The 24,031-nt window shown below is 38.4% G+C and overlaps 1 protein-coding gene across 1 annotated transcript in view; it reads right to left on the bottom strand.

Moving 5' to 3' along the window:
- The window catches only part of LOC102843189 (dystrophin-like), a 1,161,727-nt gene that overhangs the window by 248,139 nt on the left and 889,557 nt on the right, over nucleotides 1–24,031 (bottom strand). The window contains exons 8-9 of the mRNA XM_006881860.1: nucleotides 22,604–22,785; nucleotides 21,348–21,479 (exon numbers count right to left, since the gene is read on the bottom strand). Of these exons, the coding sequence (XP_006881922.1) occupies nucleotides 21,348–21,479; nucleotides 22,604–22,785 (314 nt within the window). The remainder of the gene's footprint in view (nucleotides 1–21,347; nucleotides 21,480–22,603; nucleotides 22,786–24,031) is intronic.

Here is a 24,031-nt window from a genome sequence, read left to right as displayed (position 1 = left end):
TCCTCTTACATATTAATCATCAGTATAATTAAAAAGATGAATCAGATAACAATGCTGAATAAATGAAGACACCGAGAACTATGCAAGAGTTATAGGCAACAAAAAGCCATTATATATACAACCCATCACTGCCAGTAGTAACAAACATTATAAGTGGATACATAGACAAGACAAACAGATATGAGCTAGTGAAAAGGACTATATCCATGATCATATATAGGCTTGTTCATCATGGGTATTTTTATGTGCTGCAAATATAGGCACACAAATATGAGAAACAACAGGGGACAATGTACAGTAAATACACAGTAGGAACGGGCCACAGGTTACAAAGCTTCAGGATCTTACTCTCAGGGAACACAGTGCTAATAGCCATAACCTCATCCATAAGGACAATATTATACCTCCTACTTTGGTGAATATCAACCAGGATATTGTGAGCAGACATCTAAGGTACAACTTTAAGAAAATGAAAAACACATGGAAGGAATTAATCCATAGCACCACTGGGCCTGGAGACCCTAAACTTCCATAACTGAAACAAGAACTAGATAGTGTCCTGCTAAAACACGTGATACGGTAACTTCTCTTAAAAGAATCACAACAGAAGATTTTGGATAGAGTGGGATATAAATGTAGAACAAAACTCAAACTCATAAGCCAGGCTTATTATCTTGACAGAGCCCTCAGAATATAATCTCAGTGTCCTCTCTTTGAAGCTGGACCTGGAACCGAACTAACTCTTGTGACACAACTTGCATCAAGACTAGACAGATCCATAATATAAATGGAAACTTTTCCAATGAAAATAAAGACGATTTGTCAGACTTTTAACATATGTTTCCATGGCATCATTTATCCTCATACTTTTAATATATTTGTCAAAAATATTTCTAAGAACATTTAAAATTACTATTAAGGAGTAAATAAAAACCTAAGCATGCAAACTAGACAAGACACAATGCATTTAATCTACATAAGGAACATCACAGGAACCATTGCTGTTCATAAGTGGCTGAGTCATTACTAGCTCATATGAACCCCATACAAGAGAGAATAAGTTGTCCTCTCATACATCGTTTTCACAACCCTTAGAATGTCTGGAATCATCTTTTAAGTCCTTGTCTTCAACGCACCTAATGGAATGTCTTTCTCTGTTTTGCTAACTCTCTACCCTACCAAGCATAATGTTCTTCTCTTGGGATTGGTCCAAAATAAATATGGTGGAGTATTGTCATCCTAGCTATTAAAGACCATTCTGACTGTACTTTTAAAAACATAACTTTGTTCATACTTCTGGCAGCCCATGGTAGAGTCAACATTCTTAACAGCATATTCTAAATGCATCAATTCTCCTTGGGTATTCTTCACTCAGTTCCAACTTTAACATATCGTTGAGGCCATTGATAATGTCATGATTTAATTCAGGTTCACCTCAGTCTTAGCCATGAATAGAACTGTGTGGTTCCAACATCTATCTATCTATCTATCTATCTATCTATCTATCTATCTATCTATCATCTATCTATCAACTGAGTATGCCATGCCATATTTTACTGTGTACTCCAAGCTCTATGACGTTAATGAAGCAGAATTAGAGGCAGTTAAATTAATGGAAGAGGATATAAAAAAATGTCTCTTGAATCAATCCCTATTGAGATAAAAGGTGATCTTTGTAGAATGAATATGAGGATCCAAGGGCAGAATGAAGGGGAGACTGGCGGGTGGTTGATCATTCGGTCACACAATATGATGAGTGGTGGGGGGGTGAAGGAAGCGGGAAAGATTCAGTATGAAAAATGATGTATATGAACTTTGTAAATAAACCAGTATTTAAAAACTAGCCCCCCAAACCAACCAACCAACCAGTAAGCAGATAGATACTAAATACAGAGGAAAAGGAGAAAAAAAACCAACCACCACCACCACCACAAGACGAATATGCTTTTTAGATCTGACAGTCTCACGTTGAGAACCTCCTGAATCAAGGGGAAGGTTGGAGTGAAAACACTTCATGATCTCTAATGGGCCCACAGGTGTTGCAAGAAGGCAAGAACTTGCCCTAGATCCAATAAAGAGGGAAAACCTTCCCATAAACTAAGTACCCTGAATTTGGACTGTAAGCCTCCTAAACTTGGAGAGAATTTATTTCCATTTGTGAAAACCATCACTTATGATATTTCTTGTGCAGGAGAAAAAACAAGACAAAAAAAAAACCCACACACAACCAAAAACAAGCAAACACTAATACAGTTGTCAAAATATCATTGCCTTTTAAAAAAAATTTTAGAAATTTTATTTTTATAATTTTATATTGGTTTAGATACAAAATTCAAAAAGATTGATTTGTGTATATTGTGTTTCACACATTCCTTCAATCACACTCATTGTGTTCCATACGATCATTCATGTACACTGTGTTTTATATAATTAATCAACATTGATTTACACTTACTAGTATTGTCTTTTCAGGTTCCCATTGGATCTTTCCTACTTTCTTCATTTCTGCCCTCTGCCCATCAAACTCTGTTCTCCACCCTCCTCCTACCCCACCCCTCCGCACACCTTCCCTTCACTTTTTGGACTTTTATACACACCTCACTGGTGGTGGTTGGTGTTATATCCTGTGAGTCAACCCTATGCACAATAGTTTTGAACCCTGCACTAACCTGAGCTAATCTCACTATCTCTGGCACACCTACTGTTATTGTCCCAGTTACTGTGTGAATCTATCTCATCATGGGACTCCCTCCTCCCTTTTTAATGATGTGGTATTTGTCTTAATGAGACTGAGTTAGCTCATTTAGCATAATGCTCTCTAGGCTCTCCCATATTATATAGTCTTTTACAAAAATCATTGCTCCTTATTGTTGCATAATATTCCATTTGTTTGTTAGTGGACATTTGGGCTGTTTCCATTTTCTTGCTTTTGTGAATAATGCTGCTATGAACATAGGTGTACATATTTCCATTTGTATCTTGGTTCTTATTTTCTTGGGATATAATCCTAACAGTGGAATAGCTGGGCCTTTCAGGCAGAAAAGTCGAATGTTAAAAAAAATATTTAATTTGGTTTCCTGTTATGTTAAATTTTATTACACGAATCTTTAAGAAATTAACTGTTATTTTATTGCACCATCAATTCTCCAAGGGTCTTTCTACAAAGACATTAGAGTGCTTGAGTTATGTCTACATCACTAAATATGTTCAATCAGATACAGGACACATTTTAAAATTATTCCTATTTTTTTTTAACTTTTTATTGAGACTTGACTAAAATTTTACAGAGCTGGTTGGTATTCCATTCAACCACTCATAGAGAACTTGTTTTATGACACTGATTCCAATCTACACACTGTATCAGCACTCTTCTCATTATTCCTTTGTGGTTCATTTCCAGTCATGTTTCTGTCATCTCCCTTCCTGCCCTCTGAGATCCAGCTCTGGAAAAAGGCTTCCTGGTCCTGTGGTTGATTGGCTTGTTTGTTTGTTTGTTTGTTTGTTTGTTTGAATACTAGTTTATTTACAAAATTTGAATACATTGTTTTTCAGACCATATTCTTCCAATTTCCCTCCCTCCCTTCTCCCCAGTGATTGTTTTAAGAAATGAGTTGTTGGAATGTCAAGAGTCCATTATAAGAGCTGCATAGTAAAGGGGTTGGGGGTGGTGGGGGCTGTATTAACAGTGAAAGAACTTTTTTCCCCAAAGAAAAAAGTGAACTGGGGGAGAAGGGTGTCAGGGAGGAAAATGTGCAACAATGAATGAATGGAAATCCAGGTTATTTATAAACTTTCATTAAAACCTCAATTTTAAAAAAATGAGTTGTTACTGCTCACCTTATATATCTATTGTTTAACTAGAACAAAGCTGTGAACATATTTCCATAGGTGTGAGTTCATTTCCATGTTCAAAGGTAGGGACATGAGTTGAACCATGTGTCTCCCAAATTACAGAATATGTAATTGTATAATGTGGACGGTATGTATTCCCCCATAACCTAACAAGTAAAACAGCTGTAAAATGTTAAGAGTAGAATGCAAGACCCCTTAATCCTATCATGGCCCTAAGCCAACATAAGAAGAGGAGTTCTGAGTTGTGGACTCTATTGCCTTCTTGTAAGAGTGAAAAAGGCAGGTTATTTAACTGAAAGGGAAAAGTGGGTCAGCTATCAGTCAGTGCTAAATCCTTGGTACAGAACAACAACAAATAACTAAGACAGTTTGCCAATGACCAGTCTCAGAGTTTCTAGTAGTCTCCACTAGACCACTAAGCCTGGCCATTTTTATGACAGCAAGATCTCTCTACCTTTTGGGTTTTGTAACATTTAAATGGTTATTTGCAGTAGATATGCCCAATATAATGCATCTTTGATTTCTTGGCTGTGGCTACCATGGGTATTGATTGTGGATCCCAGTAAAATTAAACCTTTGACTGACCACATCAATCATCTCTTCATTTATCATGATATTATTTAATGTTCCATATGTGAGAATTGTTGGTCTTTACATTGAGGAACAATATATACTAAAGGACATAGTCTTTGACAGTCATCAACAAGTACTTCTAGTCCTATTCACTTTGAACAAGCCAGGTCATGCCATCCGCATACTGCAGATTGTTATATGGTATTCTAACTCTGAAGATGCATTCTTCCTGATATATTCCAAAGTCTATATTACTTGTTCAGGATACAGCTTTAATAAGTATGGTGAAAATATACAACCCTGACACATCTTTCCTGATATTGAATCGTACATATCCTCTTGTTCTATCTGAATGATTATGTCATAGTCTATATACAGATTACACATGATCACAATGAAAAGTTCTCTCATTCCCATTCTTTCCAATGCTATCCAAAATTTATTGTATTCCACACAGTCAAAGGTCTTTGCATAGTCAATAAAACATAGGTAAACATACTGTGTGCTTTCACTTAAGATCCATATAGCAGTAGTGCTACCTCTTGTCTCAAGTCCTCTTATGAACTTGAGCTTCTGAAAACTTCCTGTAGATGTCCCGATGCAGCTACTATTGAATTACCTTCATCACGATTTTACGTGGGTATAATGTCGTGCAGTAAGTTCTGAATGTACAAACTGTCAAACAATCCTTTAATGAGCACAAATAAACCACCTGATTTTTATAGAACTTAAGGCAAACACATTAGCTTATTTTTCTACTCTATCATTCCTACAATCTTTATAAGCCAAGATACCTCCATAAAATAGAATACCCCTGAGCTAAATGGGCCCATGCTGATAGCCTAATTTACAGATACAGACTTTATCATTTTGTTTACAGCTACACTTCCAGAACTCTATCTGCTATCAAGAGATAGACAGGAAAAGTTTCCTTCTAGCACAGTTGTTTAAATTGCATTCCATCTCTTCCAGGATTTGCAAGTATGTTTCCCAAATGTAAAAGATTTCATTTTATTCAGCAATCATGGTTTTCAGCTATTTTTAATCTGTGACTATCTGAAGATATGTAACTGAAATCTAAAGTGTAAGGGTGCTTGTCTCCCCCAGACATATATTATGAATGAATTCTTTAAGCCACTATAGAAAGTAGAAATTACTAATTCCTTTCTAGAGATGAGAAACCTGAGTCAGAGAGGGGAAATGGAATGTTGAAAAGCAAGATATTTCATTGGGAGATCTAGGGCTGAAATTGCATTCACATTCTCTCCTTCCATTTTCAGTTCAGGAGAAAAATGCAACTAATTCTCTTCACTCTTGAAGTTTCTATTCCCTTAACACATCCCAAGGAGGTTGATGGCACTGTGTATAAAGCATTTGGTTGCTAAGCAAAAGGTCCACTCTGAGCGAGAGGAATCAGGCTGTTCATATAAAGAGAAGTTTGGAAATACTATGGATTGTTTTAGTCTTTCCTATGTTGTTGCCGCTGTGAAGTACCATCAAGTTGATAATTATTCATAAAGAACCGATGAACATCAGAGCTGAATCTTGCCCTATCTTGCTGAATCATCATCATGATTTCTGATCCATTCAAGCCAATGTTACAGTCACTTTGGCAATGTATGTTATTGAGAATCTCTCTCTCTCTCTCTCTCTCTCACACACACACACACACACACACACACACACACACATACACACATACCTCCCCCACCCTTCAACTTTCCCAGCCTGAGGAATTTCCCCAAACATTGGCCCCTTGTAATAGCATGCTGAAAATATGTGAGACAAAGTTTCATTATGCCTCTAAAAAGCACCCTGGATGTATAGATGGATAGATACACTCTGCGTACTCTGCATATATACATTCATAAAGTATTCCTTTGAACAAATACACTCTAACTCTTGCTATGTCTAGAAATGATACTTTTACACAGAAACACTGATTAAAAGATAGTAAATCTCAAAGATTAGACCTCAACAGCACATTTAACCTTTGCTACAGATAAAGTCATTATCGTGGCATTGGTTGTCATTTGTAAGTATTTACAATGTAGGGAACTCTTTTGGCTCCATAGGTTAGGAATTGTGCTCCTAACATAAAGATACCATTTGCTCCACTGGACAAAGTGAACAATCTACTCCAAGGCTATTTACAGCCTCTAAAAACCCATTGGAGGATCAGGCATGAGTCAGTTTTGATAGGATGACAATGAGTGCTGAGTACAATGTACTTTTTCATATATACATATCTGGTGACCTAGCGGCAAGAAGCTGCTCTGTAATCCAGAAGGCACCCAGTTTGAGGCCACCAGCTGCTCTGCAGGAATGCAATCTCCTCTTGTGCGAGTAACTGCTTCTGAAAACCCCCTAGTCAGTGATGGATTGGTTCCAACTTGATGGTATACAAAAAAAAGAAAACAACAACAAAAGACACACAACTATATATATATGTTGTTATGAAGGATTAGAGTTTACTTGTTCAAAGGAATTTGATTGCCCTTATTCTTCCTAATTTTCCCCTAGTTGAAAACAACTTCTCAGAATGTTTCAATGCAGGCATCCACAGAGCTATACTAGAACTGGGCTATTCTGTTTCTAGATCATAGGTTCATTCACATGAGAAGGTCTGAAAGCTTTTAATCTAAGGGATGTTCCCTACTGACTGGCTTTGTGTGCACTCCCTGGTTACTGTTTCTTCAGTGCAATTTGTGTTCAGTCAGAGGGACAGGTTGTGTTGGAAGGGACAAAGGAAAGAACTACTTAGCCGACTCCTTCCCCACAGAGGCACACAGGACTTAAAATCAACCAGCAGGGCACTTTTCTGATTTATGAAGGGGGGGGAGAGAAATAAAACAAACAACTGATAAGCATATGAAAAATCCTTTAATTTTACCTGTAACTAAAGGAACAAACATGTTTTTTGTTTTGTTTTGTTTTTTTAAATCAATCTTCAGAAGTAGGTGCAGATATTTATTCAGTACTGTCCGGGTAGAAAGACTTGATCGTCTCTGAATATCAAATCTGAATGACTTGAGAGTTTCAATCCAAGGAAGACTCATCACAGGACAGTATTGTTATTTGACAGTGATTTTTGTTTTTATGATACTTACCCTGGCATGGATAAACTATGCTCTTGAATTATCTACCACCCTTTATTCTACTTCTATGCCTACTAAAATATCTAGCTGACTAATTCTACTTTCCAGAGATAATAGGATTTTGGTTTTGTTTTTTTATCTTTTTAAATTTTTAAAAAAATTTTATTATTTTTGTATGTGTACCATCAAATTGGATCAGACTGGTACAGGAGGAGATTGTCCCTCCTTCTCCAGCAGAGCATCTGGTGGACTTGAAGCCTGCACCTCTGGGATTGCAGTGCAGCTTCCTGCCACTAAGCCACCAGAGCCCCCCCCCCCCGGTTTTGTTTTTGGTTGGTTGGTTAGTTGGTTGGTTGGTTTTACAGCAAAATAATAGCCACTAGTATAAAATGATAAAAGAACATTTAGGATAAAAAAAGAGAAAGCAAGCAAACATTATTCTGATCAAAAAGATTCCTGAGGAACGAGGGTCTTGAAAGCTTGTGAGTGACAAACTGAAATTCAGTTGTTGGTCTCTACATGTCTGGAACAAAGAATAAAGAGAATAAAATCCTCTTTTTTAAGGATACAAGTAGACTAAAAGAGTGTGTAAGCCCTCACCTTCACGATAGAGATCAGAAGAACTAGATAGTGCCCTGCCCTGCTACTCCTGTCGACCATTCTTAAAAGGAAGCGCAGTAGAAAGTCCTAAATGGAGTGGGAGAAAAATGTTAAGCAAAACTCACAGCAAAGCCAAATAGGATCACAATTCTGATAGATACTGATGGAGCAACTGAGGCTGTGTCCCTTTAGAGTATACACTCTTTAGAACAGCCAATCATATGGGAAAAAAAAACCACCCCAAAATATTAGCATTTTAACCTACTAAGCAGGTTAAACAGAAGATAAATGAAAATGGTTATCACAGAGATGGAGTGGAAAGATTATTAGTATGTTGTTGGAATTGGTATCATTGTAACAAAACAACATACGTATTAACTTTTGAATGGCAAGCTCATTTCCCCCATAAACTTTTACTCAATGAAGTTTTTCAGGAGCTCATTAGATATGGAGTACTGAGGCAGAGAGAGTCATACATGGCTAGATTCTTTAAATGCCTAAGTGAGAATATAGTTCAGAAGAGACTCCTAACCCACAGGCAGAGACGAGTTCAGTTTTAAATATGTTGCTCTTGAAGCCATGACAATCAACTACTAAGCAGTAGGCTGATGAAATTGCAGAACTGGACCATTTTCTCCTCTGCTCTGGTTTTTTAAATTGTGATTTGAGTGAACATTTGCAGAGCAAATTGGTTTCCACTCAACCATTCACACACATTTTGTTTTATAACATTAATTACAATACTTACAATGTAACCACACTCTCCATGATTCTCATTTCCATGAATCCTTCTATCATATAACTTCCAGCCTTTCAGATTTACTCTTGAGCAAATGCTTCTATATTAACCTTAGATGATCAATGACTCTAGGGAATGAGTACCTCCCTGGGGTTATTATTGACATTATAGGACTGTTTATTGTTTGGTTGAAAGTTGAGCTACTGTTGTTGTTATGTACCTTCAAGTCTACTACGACTCACAGTGATCCGATGAACAACAGATCTGAATCTTGTCCTATCCTGCACAGTCTCTGACACATTCAAGCCTATTACTGCAGTCACTGTGCCAATTCATCTGGTTGAGAGTCTTTTCATCTTTCATCCTATCCCTCCACCTATCCAAGCATGATGTCCTTCTTCAAGGAATAGCCTTTCCTAGCAACATACCCAAGGTATGCAAGATGAAGCTTTGCCATCCTTGCCTTCAAGAAGCACTGTGGCTGCACCTTCTCCAAGACATATGTATTTATTCTGGTGGCAGCCCATGGGATAGGCAGTAATCTTTTCCAACACCACAACTCAAAGTCATTGATGTTTCTTGTCATCTTTATTCATTGTCTAGCTCTCAGCAGCATAGCAAATTATTAAAATGGTCTGAATCAAGTGCACCTTAGTCCCCAAACTAACATCATTGCTATTCAGTAATTTGGAGAGGTCCTTGACTGCAGATTCTCCATATGAAATATGTCTCCTGATCTCCTGAGTGCTGGTACCAAGTGCATTGTTTGTATTCCAATTTCAAAAGGGGACTAATGCTCATAATCTCTGGGGTTCTACCAGCCTCTATTGGACCAGCAACCCTAAGCCTCTTTAGGCTTTTAAGTTTTGTTTCACATTGGCTCCAATTCTATCTGGGGTTTTCATTTTCCAAAACCAAACAGATCTCTCTTACAGAAAGTATACCTAGGGCACTCCTTGGATGCAAGGGTTGTGAAGCTTTATCTCACATACTTAGGGCACATTTTGGGGAGGGGTCAGGTTTTGGACAAAGGCATCATGTATGGAAAGGTGGAGGGTCAGGTTAGGAGAAGAAGACCCTCAAGAAGATTGATTGATTTGGTCACTCTAACAATGGGCTCAAATACATCCAAGGTGGTGAAGATGGCACAAGAAAGGACAAGGTTCAGATCGATTGTTCAGAGGGCCACTATGAGTCGCAGTCAACTAGATTACACCTAACAACAGCTATCTAGTATTTTCTAGTGTAATCTCTTTCAGGTTGGAGAACTCCGCCATTTTGGAAGGCAAAGTAAAATGTCTAAGAATAATGAATTGTGTCTCTGCACTCACACACACTGAGTGGGCACCCTTTGTATAATGAATATTCTCTTTACTTTTCCTCATGTTTTTGACAATTCAAATGTGATTTCTAGGTATCTAGTGCTATCCACTATATTCTGTGCATAAACCTTGCATTTCATAAATATTTGTCAGCTAAATTTTTTAATGATTACTTTGTTTTGCTCAACTTCAACTTTAATTATTCTGAAGAGACCAATATACATCTGTCTATGTTTTTCTTCTTCCTTAGTTATTACAAGAGCCAATTTTACTGCCAAATGTAATTATTAGTTTTGTCATGTTTTATAGATCTTTTCTAACATGGGGAAAATGCTTCTCCATAGTGTTTCCAAAGATTTTATATTCAGAATCTCTATTGTAAATTCTAAACTGCTTCTTAGTTCTCAAATGAATAAATACTAAGTTACCTGTCCTATTGATGTTGGTCTGAATCCAAGGAAGGGGACAACTACTGTGAGACAAACAGATGTAGGAGAGAGTAGAAATGTATTTCTTTACCATAAGAAGGAGGGGAATGAATGGTGTATACTGCATTGAAACAGATGAGGGAAAGAACTGTTTAAAGGGGAGATATGATTTGGTATTATTGTCATGTCAGGAGTTCAGAATGAACACTGCATAGTGGAGTGGACTTGACGGGAGGGACTGCATAACAATGAAAGAGTTCTTTTACTTTCCAAGGAGAAGGGTGAATTGCGGGGTAGAGGGTGGGCAGGGAGAAAAGTGCAACAATGAATGAATGGAAACTCTAAGTCTCTGTAAACTTTCATTAAAATTCATTTAAAAATGTATTTCTCTACTGTCAAGTGCTATTTAGTATTCATAGGTATGAAAGGACAAAGGGAAGATACAAAAGTGATGAGAAAAGGGAAAATCCCATTTGGTTGACCTGTTTTAGAGTGTCAAACAATAAAACAGCAAACTTACATCAGAAGTCAAAATACCAAGTTTGAGCCCTAGTGAAGTCAAAATACCAAGTTTGAGTCCCAGTGTAGCCACTTAGTGGCTCAAAGGCAGGAGGTTTGATTCCACCAGCTGCTTCATGGGAGAAAGACTGGCAATTTCTTCCCATGTGGTTTACTGCCTCTGAAAGTCTGCAGGAGTGTGAGGTATGAGTTGGTTCTAAGTCGACAGCACAAAGCAACAACATTAAGAAAGATGAAGGGAAAAGCAATATACAATAAAGAGCTGATCAGCACATTAACACCAACAAAAGGAAAGACACAGACAGGCACAGAAAGATTAATGGGAACCAGAATTTTGGGAAGAAAATGGTCCAAAGGTGATTACATCATGGGTGGGTATTTAAATGAACATTAAAGAATAAAATGTACATGTAGAGGTGAATGAAAAATTAAACTACTTTATAAACCATCAGTGAAATCACATAGAAAGGTGTTAAAAAACAGAACACAGAGGCAACAGAGCAGGTTAGAGTGACGCAATTCAAAAAGAGCAGGAACTGTCCCTGCCGGGAGATGGAAAAGGGACATGAGTCAAGGTGGACAGGCTGCCTCTAGCAAATGAAGGCGAGAGTTTCTCTCCTGAAGCTTCCACAAAGGAACACGATATTACCAACCCACAAATTTTTTTTAACTCTGAGAGAGCCATTTCAAGCTTCCAAGCTACAAAATTACAAGATAATAAATTCATGTGGGTTTAAGCTACTACATTTGTGGTAATTTGTCACAGGAGCCACAGATAGTAAGTGCTACTGTTGGAAGAACACTGAATGCAAGTGGATTGAAATAATTTTCTCACATTTCTGGGAGTTACAGGGCAAGCTGGGGGTTCAGCCTTGTTGATTCCTTCCTTGTCAGTGGCCCAGGGCCTTCCTGTGAGTAAATCCTCACATGCTATGTGCAAGGATCCATTCATTTCTGTACCTGACCTAAGGTGAGCCTTGGTGGTGCAATTTGTTGCGTGTTCCGCTGCCAACCCAAAGGCTGGCAGTTCAAGCCCACCAGTGGATCAATGGGAGACAGATGAACAGGTCTCCTCCCATAGAGAACCTGATGTAATGTTATCATGAATCAGTTTCCAGTAGAGGGCAGGGCAGGGCAGGGCAGGGCAGTGGTGGGAATCTTAACTGATCCTTATAAGCCAGAAGTGATCAGATTTAGGGTCCATTTTACACTGATACTGGCTCATACATAAGCAAGAAATAGATCAATAAAACCCTGTTTAAAAACAAGGCCACAATTTCTAGGTGCAAGGGTTAGAATTCCAATACCCGTTTTCAGGAGATACAGTTCGACCCAAAATAATCAGAAGGATAGATTAAACTAAGAGTAGTATGTTGTTGTCTATGGAGACATCAATTATTCAAAATAGGGTTTTTCTTTTTATTTCTGAGAGTTAATTTTTTCCCAATGATACAAGACAGGCAGTCTCTCCTTTTCAATCTATATTATACACATATCAACCACACACACCCCCCCCCTCTTTATCAAACTAAACATTGACCATAACGAGTATTATAACTCAGGATGCAAACTGGGACACTTTGGAGATTAAATAGGAGCATTATTAGTAATTGCACTACAATGACTACTATAAATCAGGATTTCCCAGACACTTTGCCCTACTGGCATTTTGCTAAATTCACTGGAAAATTTTCTGCCTTCATCTTACATGAACTACTCAGCATTATGTAATACAGTTAAGCACTCTCCTCTCTCAGAAGCATTTTTCTCCTTGACTTCTGCAATCCCACATCCCCCCCTCCTTTCCTGCTCCCATTTTCAGTCCCAGCTGGATTCTTCTCCTCTCTATGATGGGATCGCTTCTGCCGATCAGCTGTACCATTTTCTACGTGATCTCATCTAGTCCTGTGAATTTAAACTCTATCTGCTGATGACTTTCCAAGTTACATATCCATAACTCAAACCTATCCTTAAAGCCCAAGATTCAAAACCATTTAAGCCTCATAGACATCTTAACACCGTTGTTGGGTTAGGTGCCATTCAAGTGACTCTGACTCTCAGGAAACATCCAGACTTGACACCAACAAGGAAGGAATCAATATGACAAAACTCTTACTTGGCCTTTTCACCATCAGGACTGTGAGAAAACAAATTCCTGTTTCCTAAAGTCATGTAGCTATGGTATTTTTGTTACAGCAACACTGTAAGTCGATTTTGTCACAGGGCCTGAGGCCAAAATACGCATATCTTCTTCTAGACAGAAGTATGCCTGATCTTTCTCTAAGGGTACCTGGAAGTGAGGTGCTTAATTACTTGGCTGTTAACTAAAAGGTCACTAGTTCAAACTCACTACCCATTCTGAGTAAGAAAGAGAAGGTGGTCTATTTTCATAAAGATTTCCAGCACTGGAAACCCTAGGAAACAGAACTGCTCTGTCTTACAAGGCTGCCATCAATTGAAATTAACTTGACAGCAACAGCTTTGGACCTGTATCTGTATTTTATCAATTAGGTTTATAAACGCTTGTAAGATTGCTCTGCATTTTAAAGGTAGCTTAATGATACTAGTCAGTCACCACTCCTGGGTGCAATATTTAGGAATGATGTAATCAGTGGCTAGGCGATAAGATCATCCTTTCCAATTTGGTAGTCTTCCCTATTTCTAGATATGAGTGACACTATTGTATGCCCCATCACATTCTATTTATTTCATCTCTTAATACCTAATCAATTACCACAGTATGCCTCACAAAATGTTTATTTACTAACGAAGCATAATGCATGAGGTTTCAGTTATATCTCATAAGCTTACAGTTTACATACTACATATTTAGAATGTGTCTTGAAAGGTTTATCAATCATCTCTGAAGTTTTATTGTTATAACACAAATAAATATTCTCAAAAATTATAGCCGATAAATATTTCACATTGAATTAGATAATTCTCTAGGCTGTCCTTAAGAGAAAGTGCAGAATTTAGCTACGGGCCATCATGAGTATTATGACAACCCCGATATTAAACCACGGCTCATTTTGCCTGGATTATTGCAACAGTATTTTAATGGTCTCTCTGCCTAACATTTTGCTCACCTTTGTTTATTCTCAATACAGCTACTGTGCTGAGATGATATGAGATCATGTCATTCCTATAGAAACTTAAGTCTCTACCATTACTTTCAGGGTCTCTATCTGAAATGCTCTTTCATTATCCAGATCTAGTGCTAGATGTATATAGATATTTATCTCCATTATATCTTCTATCACTGTGCCCCTCATACGAACTTCTCTTTCAACATTCCAAGTATCCATACAAGAGATTTTTAATCAAATGCACTATGTTTGAGGCCTTCACTGAATATCCAATCTAAAATTTAACTCTACCTGTGTTTTAACCAAAACTGGAACAAAATGACCAACTAAACCTGTTGCTGCCAGGTGCAGTTCAACTCCTAAAAAGCCCTATGCACTACAAATTATCCTTTCTTCCTGTTGTTTCTGTCTGTCTGATCTGAGCTTGATAGCACTTTCTATTTTACTTACTGGAGTCCTTTGGCCACAGAAACAATTAAGGTCTTATCTGCAACCTGAAAGGTTACAGATTTGATTCTCTCTAGACCCATGTAAGCCACTTTATCTCCTCTGCAAGTATAAAGGCCTTTCTTATTTTAGCTTCTCCACAAAAGAAATTCTTGGCAATCTACTTCTGGGAAAGTGGTTCTTTGGAAAGTCTATGGTGCTCATTTCTACCCTAACACTTATGGGGTCACCAGGAGTTGAACTCGAAGTGACAGTGCTTGGTTTCTTTTGTTTACCACCAATGTATCTCTACCTTTACTCAACACTTGCCACCTATATGTTATTTTACTTAATTCATATTATATATGCTAAATGTACTGATTAATGGTGAAGAGCTTGAGGTTGTTAACAATTACAGTTTGCTCAGCTCCACAATCAACATTCTTGACACCAGCAGTCAGGAAATCAAAAGATGAACTGCACTGGGAAAATCTGCTGTCAGGGACCTCTCCAGAGTCCTGAGAAGCAATGATGTCAGTCTAGATACAAAGGTGCACCTGATCTAGGCCGAGGTCTTTGCAATTACTTGCTGTGCATCAGAGAGCTGGACAATGACTAAGGATGACAGAAGAAGAATCAATGTCTTCAAATTGTGGTGCTGGAGAAGAGTCTTGAACATACCATGGACCACCAAGAAAACGAATAGATCTGTTTTGAAGAGGGTGAAACTAAGTTTCTCCTTGGAAGCCGGGATTTTGAAGCTCTGTCTCACATGGCCAGGAGGGACCGGGCCTTGAAGGGTGGAGGGATAGCACAGGAGAGGAAGACCCTGGATGAGAGAGTGATACAGTAACTGGGGATAATGGAGGTAGGTGTGTCGGAGTCAGTGAGACTGACTCAGGAAAGGGCAGGCTTCAGAGCTGCTTGCTGTACATAGGATCGCTATGAGTCACAAGCCACTGGATGGTACATAACAACAACTTCTGATGAGGGCAGTAATTTGATAGTTGGTTTGTTTGGTTTTTTTAGAGATCCTGCTTGTTTACTATATAGCCTTGGGGCATTAAATAGTACTTAACACAAAGATGTTAAGTGAATATTTCCACTAACTATAAGCATGAGTAACTATTAATTGCATAATCTATTCAAACTGAAGATCCTTAATGGAGAAAATTCAGAATCAACAGCTGAGTCCTTAGAGTTGGATACATTTGAACAGGAGCCAATGAGTGAGCCACTTATTGGTCAGGGCTTGAAATACACATCAGATTTATCAGTTTCAAAAGGATTCGCTGATAAGGCTGAGGGAAAGCTAAAGTAGGAAATGTCTTGACACCAGTAGATGAGTAAAAGTTTCTTCCATTGGTTGGAGGAAAAAAACAAACATAAATTAATGGGACCTTATGAGGAACATACACATTCTATGTGCCACAAAGAATTTTCAATGAAACTCTAGAGAGGGGACTTTGTAGGCAAAAGAAAGCAAAGAAAGTTTTGTAAATGATGTTCTCAATGATTCACATGAGGGAATAAATGTGAGAGTAAAGAGGGTTGAGCTGAAGCCTGTCAGATATCCATTGCAAAGCTGTTTCTTTTTTTAAGCCTTGGAGACATATATGGAGGACCCAACACAGGGCAGCAACAATGAAACTTGAGAAGAAAGAGTATAACGGAGACAGATTATGGGGCGGGGGGGGGGAATGAAGATATGTGTCATACAAAAGCCTCAATGGCAACTAAGTTATAGTTCTCATTTGCTGTTGTTGAGTATAGTAAAGTCAGAATCCCTCGCATACCCAACACTACCACAGGTTTTCAGAGGCAGTTAAACCCAGGAGAGGAGATTGCTAATCTTTCTCCCACTGAGCAGCTGGTGGCCTCAAACCACTTGCCTTTGGGATTGCAGCATAGCTTCTTGCCACCAGGCCACCAGAGCTAACAAAAACGAAGAACAAGAAATCAGTTTGTGGTGGTGACTCAGGGTTCATATGGGGACCTTTTAGATTTTAGGCATAAACCCAAAACAAACAGTTGAAAATGGGATGGTGAAGGATAAATGTAAGGGGTGAAATTCTAAGTACAAAAGACATATGTATACAGCTTGAAGACACAGCATGATATCATATTGATAAGTACAGAGAAGAAGGCTCAGACATCATCTCAGAGATTGTTGATAAAGGAGGATGAAAAAGGAAGAGTTAGATGATTAAACAACTTTGCAATCAGAGACAGGAGGATTTTGAGTTGAGAGACAATGAAAAAAAAAAATAAAGACATTTTCAATAATGGTGGAAGGCTCTAGTCTCTGGGTAGGATAAATGGTTGACTGAGTAGACAGATCAGAGTGGTGAGCGCTGGTGGCCTAGTGGCAAGAAGCTGTACTACAATTCCAAAGGCACATGGTTCAAGGCCATCCGCTGCTCCACACAAGGATGGTACCTGCCTGTGAAAACCTGCCAGAGGGCCAGCGTACTCTATGCTACACAACAAGTAGGCAGATAATAAAAAAATACGAGGCTCTGTCTAACCACAGGTCCTGCTAAAGAAAAAAGACTTTTTATCTCTGAGAAGGTCAACCATTTAAAACCCTATGGAATATTTTGTTCTACACACAGGGTACTCCCCCCACCCCCCAATCAGAGGTGACTCCATTGTAAACGTTAGGAAGGTGAAAACAAGTGAAAAGGTTTTTGGTAAGAAAAGGAAGAATCAACATATCTATAGCATACTGTTGACTAGGAACTGACCTGCCAGGCAATTTAATCACACAAGCAGAGACTGCCCATCTGTGGAGGAGTTGGTGGATTCGAACTATGTACGTTTGCATTGGCAGTGCAGTTCCTTACCATTAAGCCACCAGAGCTTCAGAGCAAGAGCAAGAGAACTCAAGTGTGCACATTAGAGTGGCAAGAGAAAGAGAGAGAGGGAGAGAGAGACAGAGAGACTAAGAGACAGAGAGAGAGAACCAAGTAAGAGAGATACAAGACAGCAGAAAAGAAACAATGAGATGGATTCAAGTACAGCTCCAATTGTGAAGATGGCATTAGACAGAGCACTGTCTTATTCCTTTGTACACAGGGTTGTTAGGATTCTGATTTGACTCAGTCACGTCGAAAACAACAAATGACAACATTAGTGGGAGTCAGCGGGTCACACGAGATGATATTTCTTCTTGGAACGCTTATCTACAGGCAGAGAATCCTGTGTCAGTACAGACGGTTTCAACCGGGACGGGTTGGCAACTTGCAATGAGTCTAAATTGAATTTTCTGAGTTTAGAAGCACTGAGAAAAGCTTAGGATTTCAAGCAAGATGGGGCCCACCGAGACAATCTGTGAGTTTTAGGTTTTTCATAAAGGACAATCCTTTGTTGCAGGCCACCAAGTAGAGTCTTCTAGTGGATTCCAATTCTGTCTCTTTTTAGTTAATTATAAGTAGACCAGATAGAATGTGGTGGGTGTGGTGTAGTCTCAGCCTCTCCGAGAAACTCTTAAGCTGCAAACGTCTCCATTTGATAGTTAAGACATAAACTTATCAATCTTCCCTGCATGTAAAACCATCATCTGGCGTGGTCTCTTTAGAAAGAATCAGAATACAACATGTCCTCGCCTTTGTGATAAATGCTGCTTCTTCGCAAAAGGAACACACTGTTTCTCAGCAAAATACCTAAGAGAATTTGTTGAATATTTTAGGAGCCATTACAGATTTTGTAATATTTAGACAAAGGTAGAGTGAACAAATGGAGTAGAGCAAGATTTCAGCCCATTTGCAATTACTTCATTAAGTAGTCATATCTCTGCAGCACCTTAATGAGGTGGCAATGAGGTAAAAACGTGCATTGGCGAAAACCTTCTGGAAAAGATAGCTCAGTAGAGTGATAATGAGGGTGAAAAAATATTCTATTGCCTTGACTTATATTCTTACATTTTAGAATGTATAAACCTATAGTCCTACATTTAGGGAAGTATATACCTATTCTTTAGGGAGCTCTGGTGGCCTAGTGGCAAGAAGCTGTGCTGCAATTCCAAAGGCACACGGTTTAAGGCTGTCAGCTGCTTCACGGAAGAAGGATGGGAAATCTGCCTCTGAAAACCCACCGGAGGGTCAGCTATGGGTCAGTTCCAAGTTGAACATGGCACAACAACAACATGCCTATTCTTTAAGTCTTGGTGGGTCCATGAGAAATATTAAGTAGTTTCATTGGGAAGATGGGTATACAAAATCTTGAGAGAGTGAGAGGGGAGAGAGAAACCAGAGAATAAAGGAAGATACAGAGGAAGGGAGTAAGAAAGAAAAAAAAAATAGTAACACTCCATTTCTCTTTTACTCACTAATAACAGGATGAAAGTAGCATCAAAGTCTGGCAAAAGACATTATAATTTGGAAAAAGCAAGGGATCAGAGAAAAGGAATGAGTGCAACGATGGTCTTTTAAACACAGTGGAAGCTGGGAAGATGGCATAGATCAGTGAGGCATTCATTCAATAGTACTTAGGGTCGCTGATTCGAGAACACCCAACACCACCATTGCCAAAATAATTTTCTCATTTAATGTGTGGAGAATAGGCGTAGGTGGCCTATACTCAACTCAGCCACTCCTGCTGAGTATACTCCAACCCACAGCAGCACTCCACTGCCTTTCAAACAGTGCACATCTTAACAAGAGGAGTCTGTTAATAAAGAAAAAGATGTGGTGAAAGTATTTTTCATCACTGATATTTAGGGAACTATGGCGTAAGCTATCCATGCTGTCGAAGATTATCTAAACAAGTCATGAGAACTTGAATGAGAATTGCATCGAAGATGACGTGGAGTAACAGCTGCTCGTGCTCTGCCTTCTTTGCTTAACTTTGCAAGAAAAGTGGTGAAGGAACAGGGTATAACTGTGCCCTCAAATAGATATTCATTTGGACAATTCATCTAGAGTTACTAGTTTTCACTCTCATGCCTCAAACATGGGAAGTCACTGAATCATTCTTCCTCGGAGTACCTAGTAGGTTTGAATCACCTCCCTTTAGGTTGGTAGTGCTACTCCTTAACCAGTAGGCCCCCAGAGCTTACATCAAACAACTATGTCAAACACATCATTAACTAAAACACATCAATATTGGTAAAATCAAAACAGGGAGTCTCTCAAAGTATCTATTTTCCAGCAATACCATCAGCTATGTAACTACTACATTCTCATGGTGAGTTCAGAAAAAAATTCACCTTTCTCAAAAAGCAATCTTCAAGCTGCTCCACTGAATCAAATAAAGTGTACTTTGAAAAGAAATTCCAGTACATTTTATTTTCAGGCTTTTATATACACAAGGCTAGAATTTGTTATTCTTAGATTTCCTATGATAAAATGTTGTTATGTGCCGTCTAGTCACCTGCGACTCATAGCAACCCTAGGTACAACAGCCCTAAACCTGCTTTGTCCTGTGCCAGCTTCACTGTCTCTGACACTCCCATCCCAATTACCCCAGTCATTGAATCAATCCACCTCATAGAGGATCTTCCTCTCCTGTGTTGTCCCTCCACCCTCCCAAGCATGATGTCCCACTCCAAGGACTGGTCCCTCCTTACAACATGTCCAAAGTATGTCAGATGAAGCCCCAGAATCCTTGCCTCCAAGGAGCAGCTTGCTTTCACACTACCTAGGATGAACCTGTTCAGTTTCTTAGCAGTCCATGGTACATTCAACTGGAAAACTTCATTAAGAAGATTCCTTGTATAGAAAGTATTAAATGGTGTATCAAACTTAACATGCTTTTGCAGGTAATTTTTCTTCAAACATTAGAAGTGGATGTACGCAAATTTAACTTAGCAACATGCAAACAAACCATATGAAGAAGGTTGTTGCTTCCTTGAAGAGAAAACAAATTCATTTTATGTAATAATAAATGCCTCTAAAGAGTTTGTTTTTCTTTATGTACCAGGTATCTAGAGAACTCTCCACAAAGATCACAATTCACATTTTCACTGACATATTTATGTTGCCTATAGAAACCATTTAAAATAATCCAGGAGTCCTTGAATAGCACAAATGTTTAAGTACAGGACTAAAACAAAAAAAGTAGATATTTAACCACAGGCATTGTGGAAGAAATGCTTGGCCAATAGCACCTTCAAGAATATGTGGCATCGTCCTAATCTGCACAACTGATGGCATTGCCACAGTGATCACAAACACATTGATTTGACAGCAACAAACAACAGCAATAAGCTTAGAGATTTATACATTTAACCATAACTAGATAACTAGAGTAGCTTCTCAGATAACACAATAAAAATCCATTACTATGAAATGAATCCATTACTACAAAACGAATCAACATATAGTAAAATTATTAACATCAGAAAACCAATCCTTTCATAAAGTCAGTTCCAACTCATCGTGACCCTCCATCGGGTTTCAGAGCTATAAATCTTTCCCATCTTTCTCATGTAGAGTGGGTTGCGATTTGAACCGCCAACCTTTGGTTAGCAGCCTGACACGTTGTAGACTACGCCACAACTACAGCTACCTGTTAAAGGTATTATCAGTGTCAACAGTAGAACACCTTCACAGGAGCAAATCTAATAAAATTTGAGAGAACAACCCATCTGTTGATGGAAAAGAGAAGCAGAACTGTAAAATTCAGAGAAGTCAAAGCGACAGCAGATGAGTCAGAGGGAGAAATTCTTAGGTTTGTGGAACAGAGAAAAACAGACAGACCTCTGGAGGAAACGGGCTCCGTGTGGGGTCAGAGGAGGTGACATAAGCAGCCTGCGTGTAGGCATAGCTCTTGAACCGAGGTTTTGGAGACGAAGAGGTTCGCTCATAGCCCTGCGCTAGACTGACAGTGATCTGCAGAGGGGAATAAAAAGAAGGAAGCAGAGAGAGAAGAGACATTGTCAATGACCTTGGAGGCATCCTGTGTCCATGCACTAGAGAAATGGGCATGCAATAGAAAAGGCAAGATGAACATTTCATCCTAAATACATGTTGTTGATTGCCGTCAAGCATGATTCGGTGATGCTATGAACAAAATGCCTGAAGCCTTTCTATATAATTATCAACATTTATCAAAGTTCATAGAGTTTCCAGAGGCATATTATTTAGGAAGTGGATGCTACTCCTGCTTCCAATAATAATAAAAATAGATAGCAGCACATTCCAAGAATTGTGGTAGTGGACGCTATGTTGGTGTGCAGGGAATCGGGGAAGAAAGGAAGGTGGGATTAGACCACAAATATCCCTTCCAGACTTTGGGACTAATATGGGACAGTGCTCTTCAGTCGAGAGAAAGAAAGAAAAAAAAAGGCATTGAAAAGCAATTTTCTCTGAACGCAGAGTAAACAAAGCCAGAACCCATTCGGTCAATACCCTGGAAAAGACTGAAGCTTTCATAAGCTAAATATAGAACCAGCTCAGTAGAGTGAGAAAATTAGGTCTAAGAGCTTTCGACGCCTTCAGCAGAAATTCCGCTAAAGGCTTTTTCATTGTTTTTGTCTAGGAAAGTACAAGAAAACACCCCAAAATGTTCACAGTTAAAGCGAACAAAAAACAAGCCAATGTAATAGAAGAGTCCCAGTGTATTCTGATATAATTAAGAACTTGCATTCCTCATTAAAGTTTTCTTTGAAATATTATAATTACTAGTTCTCTCTTTTTTTAAAAAAAATGCTATCTTGAATGCTGAAGATATATTAGTACCTCAGTGACTTTTCATCAAGCGGAGAAAATTATAAAGCTGAATGGACACCTTTGCTTTTTGCTTAAGCTCTCTGCATTTGCTTTTATCTGATGGGGATGTTAATGTGTATGTTGGCCTGTCTTTTCTTTCCTTTTCTTTTTACAGAAGGGAAATTCACAGACTAGGTCTGCCCCATATTAGTATAATATGGTGTATAAATACCAGAGTAGTTTAGCATGTATATATAACAAAGTACACACAAATTGGAATGCATTTCTGATATTATTTGACTTACCTGCTGAGAATAGTGCATCTGATGATGTAATTGAAAATGCTCTTCTTGAGTAACTTTTGATGGTTTTGGCAACATTTCTACTTCCTGGATGGCTTCGATGCTCACTTGTTGAGGCAACACTTGGAAGAGTGATGTGACGTACATTAAGATGGACTTCTTATCAGGGTAAGTGGTGGCAACATCTGTAAGCACATTAACATCACACATCAATTTTTTTGTTTTCTGCATTTGAGACTCTGAGAGGAAAATGAAGAAGACAGATTAATGAGTACTCAATTGTCCATGAATGTCCTCCAGACATTAATTAGAACATGATAATCAAGCCTAAAATGTTGTTCCAATTTGGCAGACCAATGAGAAGAGCACTAAAGTTAATTTTCTGTCCTTGTTCACATTTAAAAAAAAAAATTTGATCATACTCCTTCCCAAGTCAAACTGCCAAACTAGCTTATCTTTGAGATTAACTTTCCCTAGCCAAGAAAACAGAAATAAAAGGTTATTTTTCCCCCTTTCCCTTGAAAGTTCTATTAGCATGCCAATGAAAATAGGACTTTCTAATTAAACAATTAAACAAAAGATGTGGCTTTTACTTCCAATAAATAAAGTGGGCATCTCTCAATCAAATATTGGCTGGTGGTAAAATAAGCGCTATGGTGAAAGATAGAAGGTGTTTGAAATGTACTGTGTATTTCCAAAAGAAAATGTAAATAAATTCAACACTGCAATAATCCATAAATACAATGACTGGTCATATTTATGGACTAATTAAAAACATTTGATGGTGTATAGGTCAAAGGTGGATGCAACTTTCATCCTTAAAGCTTTAAAGAGAAATTATTAAGTCTTTTACAAAAGAGTAGATAATCCTTTGTGTCCTCTGCCGCATTCAAGAAAGGAAAGAAGTGCAGCATTTAAACATAATAGCATATTATAAAGGGAGTTCTGGAAACATAGTCTGTAGGAAGTTGTATTGCTAGACCAAAGGCCACATCTTTTTGTTGGTTCAAATCCACTTGTGACTCTGAGGGACACAGATGGGCAATCTCTTCCTGGACAATGTAACGCCTCAGAAACCCAAGGGAAGGCCAGCTATTTGTTAATCGGTTCAATCTCAATGGCAGTGAGTTGACTTGAATATATTTTAATAAGATGTATGAAGTGGAATTATAGCTCCTTCAAGAGGTTCCGTTTGCTATTTGGCACTGCAATTTCCCCAATAGTGTGATTTGCCAAAATTCATGCCAGGGGAGCAAGATGTAAAAATAGTCTTTCATGTGAATCATATAATAATCTCAGAGTCATTAAACATAAATTGTGGCAGGCCAGGGATACGTAGGGGTGATAAGGCAGCACATTGTCCTTGCCACATCTCTATCTTCAAACTCTATGCTCTAACATTCACTGATCTGCTTTATTTAAATATGGTTG

This window comes from Elephantulus edwardii, unplaced genomic scaffold (assembly GCF_000299155.1).
Source record: "Elephantulus edwardii isolate Elephantulus edwardi_28Jun2011 unplaced genomic scaffold, EleEdw1.0 scaffold00016, whole genome shotgun sequence".
Classification (NCBI taxonomy): domain Eukaryota; kingdom Metazoa; phylum Chordata; class Mammalia; order Macroscelidea; family Macroscelididae; genus Elephantulus; species Elephantulus edwardii.
Note: the sequence above shows the minus strand (reverse complement) of the source record. Positions and strands in the feature narration are given on the sequence as shown.